Consider the following 18,662-nt stretch of genomic DNA (forward strand, 5'->3'; position numbering starts at 1 on the left):
ATTGTGACTCCTGATTGTCATGTTATGAAACGACGTCCAAGGTTTTTTTTTTTTTCCTTCGTTTTTCTTTTTCAAACTCGCAAGTCTTCCAGAAAGAACATGAGATCTAAAAAACACGTTACTTTTCAAAATATACAGAAATATGAGCTTGAGATGTCGGAATTGTCTTTCCAAGCTAGCGACGCTTGGATTTGTTCACGAATGATGCATGAAGCACAGGTGACTCACCTTTAGTGTTCGTTCAAAAGCATGTACGATTCTCACATTAAACGTGTGTCTGCATTCGTTTCTGTAGCGGTCGGGTCAGGTCCGAGTTTTGGGAGGACGACTGCGAGTAGTGGGATGAAGACGACGCAGAGGCTTTGCTAGCTTTGTCGAACTGCACATATCCATCCTGCTTGCTGTAGCTGCTGACACTGCTGTCGCACTGTGTGTCCTGGAACGAGCTGGAATCGCTCAGCGATCCCCTCTGGAACTCACGTTCGCACAGCTCGATGGAGCTGCTGCCCATGCCCAGCACGAAACGCTGGCTGTAGTCGTATAGGCGGTTGGGACCAGCGCCCAGCGTGTTGTAAATGTTGGTGTAAGACATGCCGGTGGGGACGCGGTGCTTTCCGAGGGTCGCCGTGGCAGGGTTTCGGGCCTCTGTGTTCTGGTTGGCTGTCAGAGAAATGGTAGGGGTTGGCTGTTCTTTGAAGGTGTTCACGCTGTAGTATCCGTTGGTTGGATCCTATGAGATATAAATAAATACGTTTCATCAATCATTTAATTATTTGGACACTTTCTATGCAAATAAGCAAAAGAATGGCAATGACTTAAATTACAAATGCATGGCACAGTGCTATGGTAGCACATATAGTGTAAGATAAAACTGTGGTGTAAAACATTATGAGCTTGTCCACTTTCATGCACTTCCAAAGGTAGTCGAAAACGTCCGGATTGCTTTCATACTGTAGATGCTCATGTGGTTGAATGTGTTCGAACAGCCACAAAAGACCACCTACTCTCCATCTACTGACCTAATGCGTAAACATTAGGGGCTTTCGCACCAAATAGTTCTAGGAACTTAGTTATAGGAACAGGCCACTAGGATAGTTCCCCAAGAACTAATTTCTCCCCCGGGCCATGTTCCTGAATTCACACCGAATAGGAACTCTGAAGCGGTCGACAGCGGCGTCCTTAAGCGAGGCATTTACAAATGCTAAAAACCGGTGGATGGAAGATTCTGTGATCGCAGCTGTGTTTGTTGTGTGTCTTGGGTTTCATGATAACAGAGATGGAATGTAAACGCATAATTTACGTGAATGAAAGAGCAAAAATTGGGGCTAAGAGACTAAATCTCTGTGACGAGCAGGGCGGGCGAGAGCCGTGAGGGAACGGCGCGAGGCCGGTGACGCGAGTGATAATGAGCGTCACCTGCGAGGCGTGCCGGCCTCGAGTCTCTCACGGAGGAGCTCCGGAGGCAAAAAAGGAGGAGCGACATCAGTGAAGGACGAGAGAGGACCAGGCCTGGACTTCTCTCGTCCTCCACGGTAGTCGCTCCTCCTTTTATGCTCCCGGAGCTCCTCCGTGAGGGACTCAAGGCCGGTGCGCCTCCCAGGTGAAGCTCATTAACACTCGCGCCACCGGCCTCGCGCCATTCCCTCACGGCTCTCGCCCGCCCTGGTCGCCACAATCTCCATTGACAACTTTCAGTATTGCATATAATCGAGGCAAATGATAGTTTCTATAGTGCTGGTTTAGACCCTACTCTGAAGTAGAAGCTAATTTAGTTCCCTAAAAGGAGTTTCTAGAACTAAAATCATTCCTAGTTCCAGCGGTGCGAACACGGCAAAATCCAGGTAATTTAGCCAATAGTTCTACGAACTATGGAAAGGTTCCTCCGGTGCGAAAGCCCCTATTATGGGAAGCATGCTAGCCAGACGGGATTTAAACTGTCTGCTGAAGACCTAAGTTTAGTTTGAAGATGAAAAACATACCAAACACAATGTTCTCTCACCAATTCCAGATTTCTAACAAGCACTCACTACGTTCGGCATGGTCTTGCATTTACAGTACCTGCCCATAGACCCTCCCCTCAAAGAAATCAGGACAGAAGGGGTCGAAAATGGATAAAAGAGATTAAAACACCAGGTGTAAACGAGTATGTCTTCCTCATGTACTTGTGATCCGATCGACCAAAACGCATCTTAATACCAGGTGGAAACGGCATAAATAGGCTCTTTTCTGTTGAAATAACAACGTAATGAATTCTCACCTTAATAGAAGTCAATGAATCAAATGATCACATCAAATGATTCTTTCTATTTGTTTGTGGATAATTCACTGGATGTTTCATAAAGCCTGACATCTAAATAATCTGTTTATTCAAAGTCTGTTAACACAGTTATTCATTTTATCAAACAATTATTTATATTACAGGACTTTTACAGTATATACCTTTCAGCCGAATTAAATGAGAGCAAAATGAGAGAAAAAGAGAAAGGAAACTGTAATTTTCCTCTCATGTATTTGTAAGCTGTAAAAAGCCAAGGTCAAGTTCAGCTCACACTAATTATAGGCAGCGTGACATGGAAATTAGGGAACAGACTGATAACTGTCCCACGCTAAGAAGATTACATGGTTTAGTGGTGTGAAACAGTCATCTCCAGCATAAACAGTCAAATCCTGTTATCAGCTAATTAAATGGGCCTTGACGATTCATGTCAGCATTAAATATGCTAAATAATCTCCATAAAATTCACTCACATTTTATTTTTGGCCAATTTCAATATAGATAACGTATATCTGCTCTCTCTTTTTAATCCTTGTGGCCTTGTGGGAGCGCGGAGGGGAAACAACTCAGGGATTCCTGGAAAAAAAATAGTATGGTGTACACTTTTACCGCTGTCAGAGTCAAGGCCGCACCTCTCTGAATGAGGACCAATGGCCTAATCGTATTAGATGGAATGGAATATTTCAAGATTGACGGTAGATTTCCGCCTTAGAGGGATTGTTGAGGTAAGTGTGGTTGTTGGTAGAAAACAATATGACCAACATTTTCTTTGTTCACTTCGCAAAAGTTGTATGTTCCCCTGAGAAACATTTTCTCCTCACAAAAGTTTTGCATTCTCCCAAGAAACGTTGTTCACTTCGCAAAAGTTTTGCGTTCCCTCAAGAAACATTCTTCACTTCACAAAAGTTCTGCGTTCCCCTGAGAAACATTGTGTGCTCCTTGGAAAAGATTTGCATTCCCCCAACTCTATGTTAGGAGTATATATAGGAAAATATATATTTAAATGGAGAAAAAATTATTAATGCTCTTACGTTGTCTCGCAAAAGTTTAGCATTCCCCGAAAAAAACGTTATTTTCGGATCGCAAAATTTTAGCATTCACCAAAAAACTTGATTTTCGGTTCACAAACGTTTTGCTTTCCCCTGAGAAACACTCCTATTCTCTTCACAAAGATTTTGCGTTCCCTCAAAGAAAAAGTTTCTTGGGAAATGCAAGACTTTTGCGAGACAAAGTAAAAGCATTGAAATATACTTTTACCTCCCATCTCATATTTTGCCATGTTCACTCGTAAAGCACTCAAAAGTTTTGCAAGCTAATGCAAAGTTTCTCAAGGGACGCAAAACATTTGCAGGACAATGCAAAGGCATTGAAATATATATATTTTTTCATCACCGTGGACTAGGCTCGTGTCCTGAAGTTGAGTCTGCTCACTTCCAAATGTAACGGCAAGCTCACAATTCACCATTCATGTTCTTCAAACGAGTTACAGGATTGTGTTAAACATAATGATAAGGAACAGACATGTTCATGCTGGTGCAAGTTAAAGTCTAAAATCCTAAAATTTTTTATGCTATAGGTTAGTTTTGCTATTGCAAGTCAATTCATTTAAAATTTTTATAATACTATATTATTTCAACATTATTTTTTCGAAAGTCACACGTATCTACAGGAAAGTATATGATGTTTTATCTTTGAAAAATGTTTTTCTCTTTGTAAATGACACTCAATAGGAAGTCGCAAGTCAAAGTTTCCATCTCTTGTTAGTTACGCTTGCCTAAGCACACATTACTAATGATGGATGCTGTGTCTTAAATGTGCAATTTCCAAAGATCTTAACAAGTCCTTGAAATATTGAGCTTTTGAAATTATCTGAAAGGCCTAAAAGTTCCAGACAAAAGTTCCAGACTGAAGTCTAGCCAAGCGGCTTTCATTAAACGAATTAGCATGCACATTCAAACAAATGCCCCAGTACTTCTCAATTACCAGAGAATATAATGAAAAACTGGGCTGTGGAGATCTGACATGCAGTCAGTCAGTTTGACAACACGTCCGTTTATGAACATTTCTATAATGGGAATAGTAAAAAAAAAAAGAACATGGCAAGGAATTCTGAAAAAAGTCAGAGAGCGAGAGTTCCCACAACTCTGCTTTATTAGATTCTGTGAGATTACGCGGCTGTTGTATTAAATCTGTTTTTTATGAGCGTGATGGAGAAATGCCTCTCTGGGGTTCTTTAATGGTGACAGATGCGAGTCCTGCAGAGTTCTTCCCCTCATCTCTCCATCTCTCTGTTCATCACCTTAATGTGTTGTAGCTCCCTCTCCTCCTCCTGCAGGACCTCCAACTGTTTTAACACCGATTCTTGCTGAAACTCAGCTCTCTCCATCTAAAAGCAGAGAGAAAGTGAGATGATGCAGTAGATGTGACTGGTATTGATTTCAGCCTGTAAGCATGTACAAGAGCATTTCAGCATCTAGCAAGAACAGAAATTCCCTCAAAGCTCAAGTCTGATCTGAACCCGGTCAAAGTTCAAGGATGCTGCAGTGCTGTGATTTGAGTGCTGCAGGGGTAGATAGGTAGGAAGACGAAAAAACCTGTTTACGCTGACAGCGACTTAAAGTAAAGACGTGACAAGAAATCAGCAATTGTAACAGCAATGTGGGCATGTCCAGCAACCCAACAATGTTGAGAAAATTATGGCTTTATGCAAATGAACAGCAATAATTCATGCAAACAATTGAGTGGCTATCAATGGTAGCGAAGGCTTGTGGTCCTATTTTAATGATCTAAGTGCATGGTCTGAAGCGCAGGTGCACTTAGGGTGTGTCCTAATCCACTTTTGCTAGTTTAACAATGGAAAAAATGGAAGGCGTGCCAGGCGTGTGGTCCAAAAGGGTTGCACCTAGTCTCTTAAAGGATCAGTTCACTTTAAAATGGAAATTACTCCAAGCTTTACTCACCCTCAAGCTATCCTAGGTGTATATGACTTTATTCTTTCTGATGAATACAATCGGAGTTGTATTAATAAATATCCTGATGCATCCAATCTTTATAATGGTAGTGAACGGGACCAGTGAGTTTGAAGCTCAAGAAAGTGCATCCATCCATTATAAACATACTCCAAACAGCTCCGGGGGTTAATAAAGGCCTTCTGAAGTGAAGCAATGCATTTGTATAATAAAAATATCCAAATGTAAAAGTTATAAAGTAAAATATCTAGCTTCCGCCAAACCACCTTCCATATTCAACTTACAAAAACTGACATCGCGTCAGTTGAATACGGAAGGCATAGGGCGTAGCGTAAGCTTTTGGAACTGAGAGAGGCGTTACACTTTCTTTGTTAGTTGAATACGGAAGGCGGTCTGGCGGAAGCTAGATATTTTACTTTATAACTTGTTAAATATGGATATTTTCCTACACAAACACATCTCTTTGCTTCAGAGGGCCTTTATTAACCCCCCGGAGCCGCGTGGAGTACGTTTCCAACGCTTGTATGCGTCAGGATATTTATTAATATAACTCCAATTGTGTTCATCAGAAAGAAGAAAGTCATAAAAACCTAGGTTGGCTTGAGGGTGAGTAAATCTTGGGGTAATTTTCATTTTAAAGTGAACTAGTGTGTTGTGGGCGTAACGTGCAATTAACCGATCAGAGTGTCATCTCCCATTACCTTTAAAAGTCAGGTACGTTTGCACCATGGTGTATTGCTATTTACATGACGGAACACAGACACCCTCAACCTGACACATAAGTTTAAATACATGTGTATTGCCATGACTGGTCAAATAATTAACCAATTTAATTTGCCATTACTGCAAATGGGAACTGATACATGCAATGACTCTCTATTATGACATGTAGGCATTTTTATCTTTATGTACACAATAATAATCTTTTATATTGTATTCCTTTTATTTTTAATATTTGGCACGTTTGTGTGCTGCTGCGCTTCCCTGTATGCACATTGTGCACCCATCTATAGGTGCATATTACTAACGCACCCTTTAAATAACAAAGAAAAATATACTGCGCCATTGAATTTAGACCAGGTTTTTATTTGTCAATGGCACAGTGATTTTCAGTTGCCTCAACACGCCAACAATGCACGTCGTTTTCAGACCAGCACACCCATGGGTGAACAGATGGGCATGAGTGCATTTGCTATTTAAACAACGTGGGCACTGGACATGGAAATGATAACTGCGTCGGGCTGAAACTAGCAAAAAACACTTGCGTTGCACCTGACATTGCATTGCGCCGGGTGTATGATAGAATCCTTGATCTTTCCCCTTTAAGACCTATATACAAACTCTTTCCTCTTCAGAATGTATAATAAAAACATATTCCTTGTCAAAATAGAATTAAGTCTTATTTCTACTGACAATGCATTTAATTTGTGAGAAGACCAATAATGTGATGGCATCCAGTGACATGATCGTCTACTATCAATATTTGAACATTACAACAAAAAAAAGGCTAACTACAGCAAGATAAACTATCAAATCTTGTATCTTTAGGATAAAGAATGTTTGACTCTTCAGATTCAAAACATGTGAATGTGTACGCAAACACTTCTAGCTTGACTTTTAAGCTCTGTAGGAGCCAATTTACTCCTGCATTTAGAGCTAACATCTGAATAACTGAGAAAAATGCTAAACAGGTGAAAAGGAAGTCAGAGAGAAGTGTGTGTATGTGTGTGTGTGTGTGTTGTGTGGGTTAGAATTGCAAACTTACCATCATTTGCTTCATGTTGCTGTGTTCTTCCGGTTCTCGGGCTGCATTATTGTCCTTATGGACAATCTCCACTCGGATGTCATTTTTAGCAGATACGACCCCTTTAAGATCTGGCAGAAATCATTCTGATTAGCCACAGTGATGCAAGCCACACAATATCCTACAGACATGATACTGAGTATCCCTTCACAGACCCGTGAATGTGCAGCACTCGCTGGTGAACAACATGCAGGTATGCTTTCCCTAAACCTGGCTGCTAATTTGAAAGAGGTGACAGAAGGGCTTACTTTCACTTTTTAAAGTGCTGGAGAGCTCTCGCTGCCGAGAGGAGAGTGACACTGGGAGTGATGACATCACCAGGTGCATGTCCTCTGTGGTGCACGGTCACAACATGCAAAGAAAGAAATATCACTTGTTAAAAAATGAGGTCTTTACAGTCCCGGCCAGATAAAGCCCGGCTGCTGCTGGTAAGGAGCCGGAGCTCACCGCTAATGGAGGCAATTTGCGAAAGGAAAGATAAGACAATAAAGACCTCAGATAGATTAAGACGTGAGTAAGGTGCGGGTGTGCTCTTATCATTGCGTGGTACAGTGTTGAGGAAGCTACTCAGAAAATGTGGCTTGCCGAGTTGCAAGCTACTGGAACCTTAAAGGAGTTCAACTGCTGTCAGTTGTAGCTGCATTACAGGTTAAAGTTGCTAACTACCCTGAACTAATCATGCAATTTCAATATAATACTATCACTATATATTATATATCAAAAGTTTACATACCCCTTGCAGAATTTGCAAAATTTAAATTATTTTAACAAAATAAGAGGCATCATACAAAATGATTTTGAAATCCAACTTTTCACACTAAGGACAATTGAGGGACTCAAACACAACTATTAAAAAAGGTTCAAACATTCACTGATGCTCCAGAAGGAAACAAGATGCATTAAGAGTCGGGGGGTGAAAACTTTTGAACAGGATGAAGATGTCCAAATTTTTCTTACTTTGTTTAAATATCATATTTTTTCATTTAGTACTGCCCTTCGGAACCAACAGAAGATACTTTCATGTTTCCCGGAAGACAAATTAAGTACAATTTACCTTGATCTTCAAATTCAAAAAGTTTTCACCCCCCAGCTCTTAATGCATTGTGTTTCCTTCTGGAGCATCAGTGAATGTTTGAACCTTTTTTAATAGTTGTGTTTGAGTCCCTCAATTGTCCTCAGTGTGAAAAGATGAATCTCAAAATCATACAGTCCCTGCTGGAAAGGGTTCATATATGCAAAAAATGCTGGAAAACTGAAGAATCGCCAGGACCTGGAGGGTTTTTCTGAAGAACGTTGGGCAGTTTCACTCATGAACAACCATCACAAAACAAAACAGCCATGGATCATCCAGGTCACGACACACAGTATTAAGAATCAAGGGTATATAAATTCAACCATTTTTTTCTTGTGAACTAAATTCAGGACAGTACTACAGTACTACATTTTGCAGATTCTGCAAGGGATTCACAAACTATCAGGCAGCATTATATATATATATATATATATATATATATATATATATATATATATATATATATATATATATATATATATATATATATATATATATATATATATATAATGGTAATATTAAATTGAAATTTACAGATAAAATGTACACTAAATGCAATTATTAAAACTAAAAGACTACATAATTTATATAACTGAGTAAAAAACACAGTGATAAACAACAAAGTCTTTGTATTATTTATTTAATTAATTAATTTATTTATTTCAGACTTCCCAGGAGAGTTTGTTTGGCTTTGTACAATATAATATAAAAAAGAGCGATGTAGTGTTTTGTCACGCTACACTGCTAAATGTTGGAAAAACAACTTATTATTGGAAAACAACACTAATTTGACAACATCTGAACTGCCGTCATGCTACAGGAAAATGTAGTTAAGCAGTGTTCCTATTAATTAGCTTCGTTCCAACACTGTGTGGATAAAGTTGTGCTACATTGTGCAATACTGCATTACAAGTTGAGTCTAAAAACGGTGGGTGTCTCAGTGGACGTGCGGGGCGAGTCGCCTCTGTGTTTCTGTCTCTGTAGAAACAACGAGCTCACTTACTCCTCTGCAGTCGAGCGCAGCAGAAAGCCCCCAGGGTCCCAATGAGGACGATGAGAGCCAGGAAAGCTCCCACTGCAACCCCGATGATGACGGCCAAGCGCAAAGACCCTAAGGAGAACACAGAACCGCTGGGATCATCAGACAACCAGTGACAGAACGTAGAACAGTCCGGATCAGGAGCCTGTTTGTCACTTGAGGAGACATAATGAAGTCGAGTTCCAAGAGTCTTCGATTAAATCCTACGGGGATGAGCTGACCTCTTTGAATAACTCAGCTCTGCACCTTGGGAGCTGGCTTTACTAGAGGAAAATGGGCCAGTATTTGAATAAAAAATACCATCTAATTTCATTTAAATATTTCAAAGAAATCATAAAGGCGAGTAAAAAGGATTAGGGCTGTTTAAATTAGATCACAAATGGAAGTTCTGAATATGTCGGAATTCCATTAAGGAAATCCACACATTTAAGAAGGTGACATTTACCTGAATAAACAGACTATGATCCAGTCTTGCCCTGATGCTCTGAAAAATCAAGTCAGGGCAGTTAATCACTGTGAGACATGAGTAAAACAGACTTGATTATTACCTTGCTCTTTGAGGCGAATGATCTCGGTGTCAGAGCCGAAACTGTTCCATGCGGTGCAGTTGTAGATGGTTTGGAAGTCAGCAGGAACGATATTGCTCATAGTGAGGGTGGAGATGACGCCTTCCTCTGTGCTCACAGTCTCCACGGTATAACGACCCGATGTTCCTGATTCCAGCACTGTTTCTTTCCACGACCATGCCTGCATAAAATATACACACAAAAAAATTGTATTATTTTGTTTGGTTTACTTACTATTTCAGAGTTCTTACAACTTTTAGGGACACAAGTAAAGCATTTCAGCGCAGTTTTGCAGTTACAAAATAATGTTTTTAAAGTTGAGCCCACAAGCACAGCAGGTCAGCTGGATTAATGCACTTTTTAGTTCAAATAGACCTAGACCGAAAAAATGCTTTTGCGGTTCAGTCCATTCTAGCTCTTCCCAGCATGCATCGGGACATGAATAATTAATATGGTTGCACTGTCTGACGGTTTGCCAATTTGATTTACACTCGTTGTCCTGTGATGTCAGGAGGAGTTTGTTCCTCGATTTAAAGTGATTGATTGTTTCATGCACCAAGTGTTGAAGGTCTGTGTGTGGTGGTATTTCACAAATGGGGTTTTTTTGCCCCGTGAGTGGTCATGTGATGTTTTCAATAGTTTTGGACAACAAGCACTTTAATCTTTGTCACATTCACTTAAATAATTAGCTTTAAGCACATGATTAAAGGTGCAATATGTAAGAATTCTGCTGTAAAATATCCAAAAACCACTAGGCCAGTTATATATTTTGTTCAATTGAGTACTTGCAACATCCCAAATGTTTGCAACTATTTGTAAATCGTGAAAAAAATGCAATTTTAACCAAGGCTCCGGGATGTGTGGGAGTACCATGCTTTACCATGCATCAGAGAAAACACTATTTTGTCAAGTAGCTAATATAACATAATCAGATGCAGCTTTATTTTTAGTAACAGTAATACACAATTTTCTCCATCATACAATATGTTTAAAATTAATTACAAGCCATCCAGCATTTATCTTACGGCAGTGTGCAACAAGTGTCTCACAGCAGTCGCCGAGCGAACGCACAGAGTAACGTTAATCATTTTCAACACACTCAAATGTATCTAATATGATACACACAGCTGCATTACCTCATTCTCATGACCGGAAAAGCGGTGCCGCTGACTGTGGCATAATAAAAGTTTGGCTGCTCCTGAGGCGTGTGTTGCACAATTGCTCCAGCAGCCTCGTTCAGCTCCCACAACACTCGCTCCTGCTCTGCTTCATACTACAGTAACGTTAATAATCGCATCCATGAACATGATTTGTTCCCGAGTCCTATCCCTATTCTTTTCGACATGTCCCAAGATTCCGCGCTTAAAGTTGGCATCATCAAGCTACGCCTTTTGAATAGGCCTCTAGCGACCTCGGACAGAAAATATTACATAGTGCACCTTTAAATGAACTATTTAATGTTGCAAAGAACTCTGATTCTTTAAATAATATAATTATTTAAAATTACAACAGAAGTCATGGCAACTTTATCAAGACATTAACTTTAAGAAAAGGAATTCAACAAAAATGTTCCTTCATTATTTAAGTTCTATAAACATCTTGTTTTTTTTTTACAGCGCACACCTACACCCACACAGATACAGTTTGTGAGACGAGTTCTGTTAAAGTGACTCAAACCACAAAAATAAACCCAAACACTCAATAAATCATGTTTAATAGATCTTCATTGCTTTAAAAGATTGTTTTAATGTGTTTAAGTCTAAAAGCATTAAAAGGTAGTTTACGGTAATCTCAAGTAGACAGACTGTGGACTGTCTTGTCCACTTATTCTGGCACAGAACTTTCCACTTATTCAAAACCATGTGACCAACATGTAACATGACCAACCATGTCCAGTTTTTACTTTTAGGGACAGATAAATATAAAATTAGACATAAGTCTCAGAACAAACCTGATTATACAAATAAACAGATTATTATAGTGCCAAAATCTTTGGGGTTAGTAGGATTTTTGAAAGACTTCTAAAAGTCTCTGATGCTGATCAAAAATACAGTAAAACAGTAATACTGTGAAATATTATTAACATTTAAAATAACTGTTTTCTGTTGAATATATGTTAAAATGTAATTTATTCCTGTGATGCAAAACTGAATTTTTCATCATCAATGCTCCAGATTTCAGTGTCACATGATCCTTTAGAAATCATTCTTATATGCTCCCTCAGATTCCAGATTTTCAAATAGTTGTATATCGGCCAAATATTGTCCTTTACTAACAAGCCATACATCAATGGAAAGCCTTTTTAATCAGCTTTCAATTTCATTAAATTGACCCTGTGGTCCAGGGTCACATATATATTTTTGTCTTTGCTGTCACTTTTGATCAATTTAATGCACCCTTGCTTAACAAAAGTATTAATTTTTTAAAATATCTTACTGACTCCAACCTTTCAAATGGTACTGCATATAAATATTATAACTATAAACATTTTAATAGCATAATTTAGTTATATTAAAATATTAAATGAGAAAGAATTAAATATTGATTTTAATAATGAAGACTAATTAACGAATTAAAATTCTTAAAATGATTCATAATTATTTGATCACTGGATGGATGGATGGATGGATGGATGGATGGATGGATGGATGGATGGATGGATGGATGGATGGATGGATGGATGGATGGATGGATGGATGGATAGATAGATAGATAGATAGATAGATAGATAGATAGATAGATAGATGGATGGATGGATGGATGGATGGATGGATGGATGGATGGATGGATGGATGGATGGATGGATGGATGGATGGATGGATGGATGGATAGATAGATAGATAGATAGATAGATAGATAGATAGATAGATAGATAGATAGATAGATAGATAGATAGATAGATAGATAGATAGATAGATAGATAGATAGATAGATGGATGGATGGATAGGACTCACAATGCGGTCCGGAGGAGGAGTGCTGCGGATGAAGCACTTGATCTGGCCCTTCTCCCCGTACAGAGCCTGCTGCGTCTGTGTGCTGGAGATGGTGGGAGGCCCTGAAACAAACAACAGACTGTCAAGCTTCCTATCTGACAGCTGAACCGCCTGCACACCACATCAGCACACATCCTCCCTGAGAAGAGAGATGACAGGACATACGCTGCTGTTTTCATTATCTCCAATCTGTTTTTGATGATCTTCTATCTTAAGATGAGGAGTTAGAGTAAAGAATCAAGAACAGACTTTTGCATGCTGTATTTCACTGCTTCTTATTCACTGACCGCTCGCAATTAAGTTCATAATAACCAGCCTCTAAATGCCCAGTGAGAATTTAAATGAAGTCATTGTCATTCTTTTCAGGACAAACATGCTTCCTTTCTATTTAAATTAGGCTCGTTATAGATTGTGCCTAAACTCTGTGCTGTTTAACTGGCACAGTTATCAATGCACTATTACAGTAAGCGCAGTTTCCTTTCAAAGAGATGTTCATGCACATTTTCTGTTGATCACTGCATTCATCAAACGATGATCAAATGATGGAAAAGAGACACACATATTACTAGGCGCACATCCAGACAAGATTAGATTCAGGTATCTGAATTGTAGATTTTGTGGCCACATTCACGCCATTACCGGATTTGCATATTTTTCCAGTGAATAAGGCACTTAAACAAAAAGAGAGAATACAGTGGCCACAAATTCACTCATAGTGAATTGTATTGTTAAACACTTTACACTTTACCCTCGTACAGCTTAAAGTATAACAATGTAATGGAAGTAGTGACAGATAATTTATTTTGCATTGTGACGTACATTTGCATAAAAGGGATTATCAAAAAAAAAAAAAAAAAAAAAAGGAAGGTGGTGCTTGATTAGGTGGATTTGATTAGATTACTAGAGAGAAGTCTGAAATTTCACATTTTGTTAAAAAATTAATGTAAAAAGTTACAAAATGAAACATAATTGCTGTCAAATCGATTAATCACAGTTAATCGCATCTAACATAAAATTTTATATATATATATATATATATATATGGCAGTCGTGGCCAAATGGTTAGAGTCGGACAATGAAGTGAGTTTTTGCTTAAAACGAGCAAAATTATCTGCCAATGGGGTAATCACATAATCATGTCTGCTTGAAATCTTGTCCCAAACAGAAACAAGATTAATTTTGCTTCTTTTAAGCAAAATCTCACTTCATTTTTTCTTTTTTTTTTCTTTCAGAAAACAAGAAACATATCTTATGTCATTTTACTTATCTAGTAAATGCATCTGGATTTAAGATTATATTATATGCTAAATAAGACTCAGAGCAGTTAGAGTAGATGATCGGGCCTCCTTGTTTCCCATCGTACGTGCAGAGCGTCGTCAGGCACAGAGCAAGACACGTGACGCCACCTTCCTCGCGTGTGACATTTGTCCCCACAATGTAATATAAACACACACACACACACACACACACACATATATATATATATATATATATATATATATATATATATATATATATATATATATATATATATATTTATTTATTTTTTTTTTTTTTTTTTTTTTCCCACAAAAATGTATTTTTCAGCTTTTTTCAAGGTAATTTAGATGTATTTCTAAAAAAGGAAACCAAATAACCAAATGATATGATTTAATATAATTCATACATTTATGTAGGCTACACCAAAGCACCCATAAAAAAAATCAAGCAAAAAAAAAAAAAAGTTTCAGAATTCACAGTGTATAGTAGGTGCAACAGCAAAGAGCTTGTTTACAAGTCAAGTTGTGATACTGAACAGGACCACATGGAGATGCCAAAAAAACGTCTCGGGTTACGAGTGTAACCCCTGTTCCCTGAGTAAGGGAACGAGATGCTACGTCAATGACGTGATGGGAACCCATCACGTCATTGACGTAGCGTCGATAGTTCCCACGAAAGGGAACCTAAACCAACTGCCTTGATCTGCATCTTTACTTTGATTGCAATCCTCATCCATCAAAACTTTCATAGCAAAAACCTGGTTTGCTTTATCCAGCCGAGAAACAATCATTTCATATCATATTCTTTTAATTTCATATTTTTAATGTTGACAGCCCTAATATATATATATATTTGACCGTACATTTTATACCGTTCACCATACGTTTTTTCACAAACACACCAAAGAGAGCTAAGGAGGATGTTAAGATGTGTTATTTGCTGAATGGCAACTTAAATTTCAGTCTGTTCCTCATTCAAACCTATCATATTACTTGAACATGGATGGCATGGAACACTTATATGGTGCTTTTTTTGTCATTTGGAGCTTGACAGTTTCAGTGCTCATTATATTGAAAACTGGCATGGTATTCTCCAACAATTTACGTCTTGTGCTCCACGGAAGAAAGAAAGTTATAAGGGGTTGGAATGACATGAGGGTGAGTAAATAATGACAGAATTCTCATTTTCTGATGAGCTAGTCACTTAACTCTTCCCATTGCATCTTATTCAACAAAACTGGAAATAATGCTTAGAGTAAACTTCATAATTTCATAAATAATTAAAAGTGAAAGAGAAAAGAGGGAGATAAAATCATAATAAATACAATCATAACATTTCCATTTCTCCATCCACAGCAGATTGAGGTTCATTATGTGTCTCTATATGAAAACAGATTTTCATTTTAATTGGAATTCGGGTGTCTCTGTGTGCGAGTACTATCCCATCAATTACAGATCCCAGCAGCGTGCAGGAGTCTTCTGTACACACCGAAGCACCGTCTCTCTGGAGAGAGCGAGACAATGCTCTCGCTTTCCCCTGCACCCTCTTAATCACACATGTGCTCAAAGGCTGCAGTCGGGCAGAGGGGTGGGACGCTTTTTCCGTGCTCTTCCAGCAGCAGTCTGCTCAGATCGTGTCCTCTGGGGGAGCCAAACAAATCTGACAGGGGATCATGGCCATAAATGAGGGCTGTAATTAAACAGCTTTATCTCTCAGGCTCAGACGGGAAACAAGCGGAGAAGGGAGAGAGAGCGGGATGTGAGACCGAGCTACGCGAGGAAGGTGGCGTCACGCGTCTCGCTCCGTGCCTGACGATGCTCTGCACGTACGATGGGAAACAAGGAGGCCCGATCATCTACTCTAACTGCTCTGAGTCTTATTTAGCATATAATATAATCTTAAATCCAGATGCATTTACTAGATAAGATATGTTTCTTGTTTTCTGAAAGAAAAAAAAAAGAAAAAATGAAGTGAGATTTTGCTTAAAAGAAGCAAAATTAATCTTGTTTCTGTTTGGGACAAGATTTCAAGCAGACATGATTATGTGATTACCCCATTGGCAGATAATTTTGCTCGTTTTAAGCAAAAACTCACTTCATTTTCCCCCCAGAGAACAAAAAAAAAATATCTTATGCCATTTTACATATCTAGTAAAGGCATCTAGATTTAAGAATTTTTAGATATTTACAGTGAAAACAAGACAAAAATACTAATTAAGAAAACATTTTTTTTGAAGTGATATGTAACGGGTGCATTTTATTTTGCAATTTAACTTGACCACTGTTGTATGGTGCTATAAACATTCCTCCCTTCACTTTTGACTTCTAGCAAGTAGAAGTCTAAAGGGTGAACAGAAGGAAGAAGTGAGAGAGGGTGTCAGGGAGATGCTCAAAAAACAAACCATTGGCTTTAGGACAATTAGTTTTGGTAAAGGCACACAACTGCAAACTGCATTCGACAACACTTCCATAACATGCTTCTGAAATGGCATCCTTGTTAATGGGTGTTTGGTTTCCTGTTTATTCTAAGATGAACTGAGGTTAATCCAAAACCAGAACCGAGTTGGTTTGTTTCCTTTCTTTGTTTTTTTTTGTTTGTTTTCTGGAGATGGAGGTGTAGAAATAGGAGTACTTTTTGAAGTTTGAAGTTTAAAAGCACCTTTTTACTTAGACGAGGGTCACAAGCTGTGTAAGGATTGCAGAGATATCGATCTGTTTCCGTGAGGCGGCTCATTCACGCACATCGTTATCAAATACATAAAATCATCTGTGTTTGTCAAAGAGATGCTCTTGCAGCCTAATGGACTATAATGTGGTTATTCATTAATGATCTATTATAATATCAGTAATCGTATTTCCCGTTCATCATCTGCCTAATCCATCTAATTTCTGGTATTTAAGCACTAATGTGTCTCCTCTGTTTATTAGCATATGGCTGCACATTTCTTAAAGAGACAGCTCACCCAAAAACTTGTCATTTACTAATCCTCATGTCAGTCCAAACCTGCATGACTTTCTTTATTCTTAAAAGGATAGTTCAACCAAAAATGAAAATTCTGTCATTTACTCACCCTCAAGTTGTTCCAAACCTGTATAAATGTCTTTCTGCTGTACACAAAGGAAGATATTTGGAAGAATGTTTGTAACCAATCAGATCTCGCCCTCCATTGACTATTTTTTTTCTTTTCTATTTGAGTTTTTTTTTCCCCTACTATGGTAGTCAATGGGGGGCGAGATCTGTTTGTTTACAAACATTCTTCTAAATATCTTCCTTTGTTTACAGCAGAACAAAGAAAGGTTTGGAATTACTTGAGGTTGAGTAAATGATGACAAAATTTTTGGATGAACTATCCCTTTAAAATATAAAATTTGATACTTTAAAGAACACATTTGAAGCTTGTCATTAATAATGACATAACTAACTGTCATTAACTCACCCTTAATAAACTAGAGTAACTGCAACATCCAAATGGCTTCACCATCACAGACATGAACTTGTGTAAAAGACTTGGTGTTGCTGCATTACTTGCATGTTCACATCCCCAGCAAAACTTCATTGGTTATAGAATAGGAGCAGATAAGGGTCATCAAGAACCATCTCTGACAATGAGGTGACTGAGCTACATTGTCATATAGACCTTAACTTTTAGGGTTCTTGATTTGCATCAAGAACACAACTTCATTTACACTGTAGGCGGTTTTACAGACTGCATGAAATATTTGGATTTTAAATGTTCAGTCTGGCTGAATCCAAAGTACTTTGTAGACTCTGTCAGTGCTACATTGTGATAAAGACCTCAGGAGCGACCCTGAACCCTTCTGTGGAACACAAAAGGAGATTTTGGCATTTGGCAGAATGTACAGTATATACTTTGTTCTAATACATAAAAAAGTCATGACCTTTTTTTAAGTTTCAAAAATGACCTTTAAGGTATCATAGAAAAGGATCACAGAAGTGGTCTATACACCCATGTGCCTCCTGAGTCTTCTGAAGCCATATTAAACAATAGCTTTTTGTGAGGAACAGGTTAAAAATGTAGATTTTATACAAATCTGAAAATCTTTCCTTTTGCCACAGCTCTCTCTTTTGCATTTTTAAAAAATGATGTGAGAAAAAGTGTAGCGCCAGATTTTTAGTTTAAAGGGCACATATAATGAAAGTCAGATGAGCTGTTAAAGCTCTGCCCTCTTCTGAAAAGCAGCAGTTCATTTGCATTTAAAGAGACACACACCTAAATACGGACAAATTTGATAAGATATAATAATGATCTGTGGGATTTTGAGCTGAAACTTCACAGACATACTTCACCAGAAACAATATATTACATCTTATGAAAAGGGGCATAATAGGTCCCCTTTAAGATGCCAAACATCATTTGGTCCTAATGTGTCTTACAGCTGAATGACATCTTAGTCTTAAAATTTCAGTCTTTTTCTTACACAAAGACTTCAGAAGACTTGAAGCGCAGTGCAAAAGTCAAACAGACATGACTTTTATGTTGCATTTTGTCATTTTTTGGAGCTTAACATCCTTCAAAACATCTCTTTTTGTGTTTAACAAGAAGATACAAAGTAATAGAGGTTTGGAGCGACACAAGTGTTCATTTTTGATTGAATTGTTCCTGGATTAGACTGGATTAGACACAAGGACTCAAGGAGGCCCACAGTCACACACGCTGACCCT

At 38.3% G+C, this 18,662-nt stretch overlaps 1 protein-coding gene across 1 annotated transcript in view; it reads right to left on the reverse strand.

The window, feature by feature from the left end:
• Positions 1 to 265: 265 nt before the first annotated feature.
• The window catches only part of kirrel3a (kirre like nephrin family adhesion molecule 3a), an 84,905-nt gene continuing 66,508 nt past the window's right edge, over positions 266 to 18,662 (reverse strand). The window contains exons 10-16 of the mRNA XM_067397088.1: positions 12,681 to 12,781; positions 9,708 to 9,906; positions 9,124 to 9,231; positions 7,297 to 7,380; positions 7,010 to 7,119; positions 4,575 to 4,661; positions 266 to 730 (exon numbers count right to left, since the gene is read on the reverse strand). Of these exons, the coding sequence (XP_067253189.1) occupies positions 266 to 730; positions 4,575 to 4,661; positions 7,010 to 7,119; positions 7,297 to 7,380; positions 9,124 to 9,231; positions 9,708 to 9,906; positions 12,681 to 12,781 (1,154 nt within the window). The remainder of the gene's footprint in view (positions 731 to 4,574; positions 4,662 to 7,009; positions 7,120 to 7,296; positions 7,381 to 9,123; positions 9,232 to 9,707; positions 9,907 to 12,680; positions 12,782 to 18,662) is intronic.

Source organism: Chanodichthys erythropterus, chromosome 10 (genome assembly GCF_024489055.1).
Source record: "Chanodichthys erythropterus isolate Z2021 chromosome 10, ASM2448905v1, whole genome shotgun sequence".
Taxonomy (NCBI): domain Eukaryota; kingdom Metazoa; phylum Chordata; class Actinopteri; order Cypriniformes; family Xenocyprididae; genus Chanodichthys; species Chanodichthys erythropterus.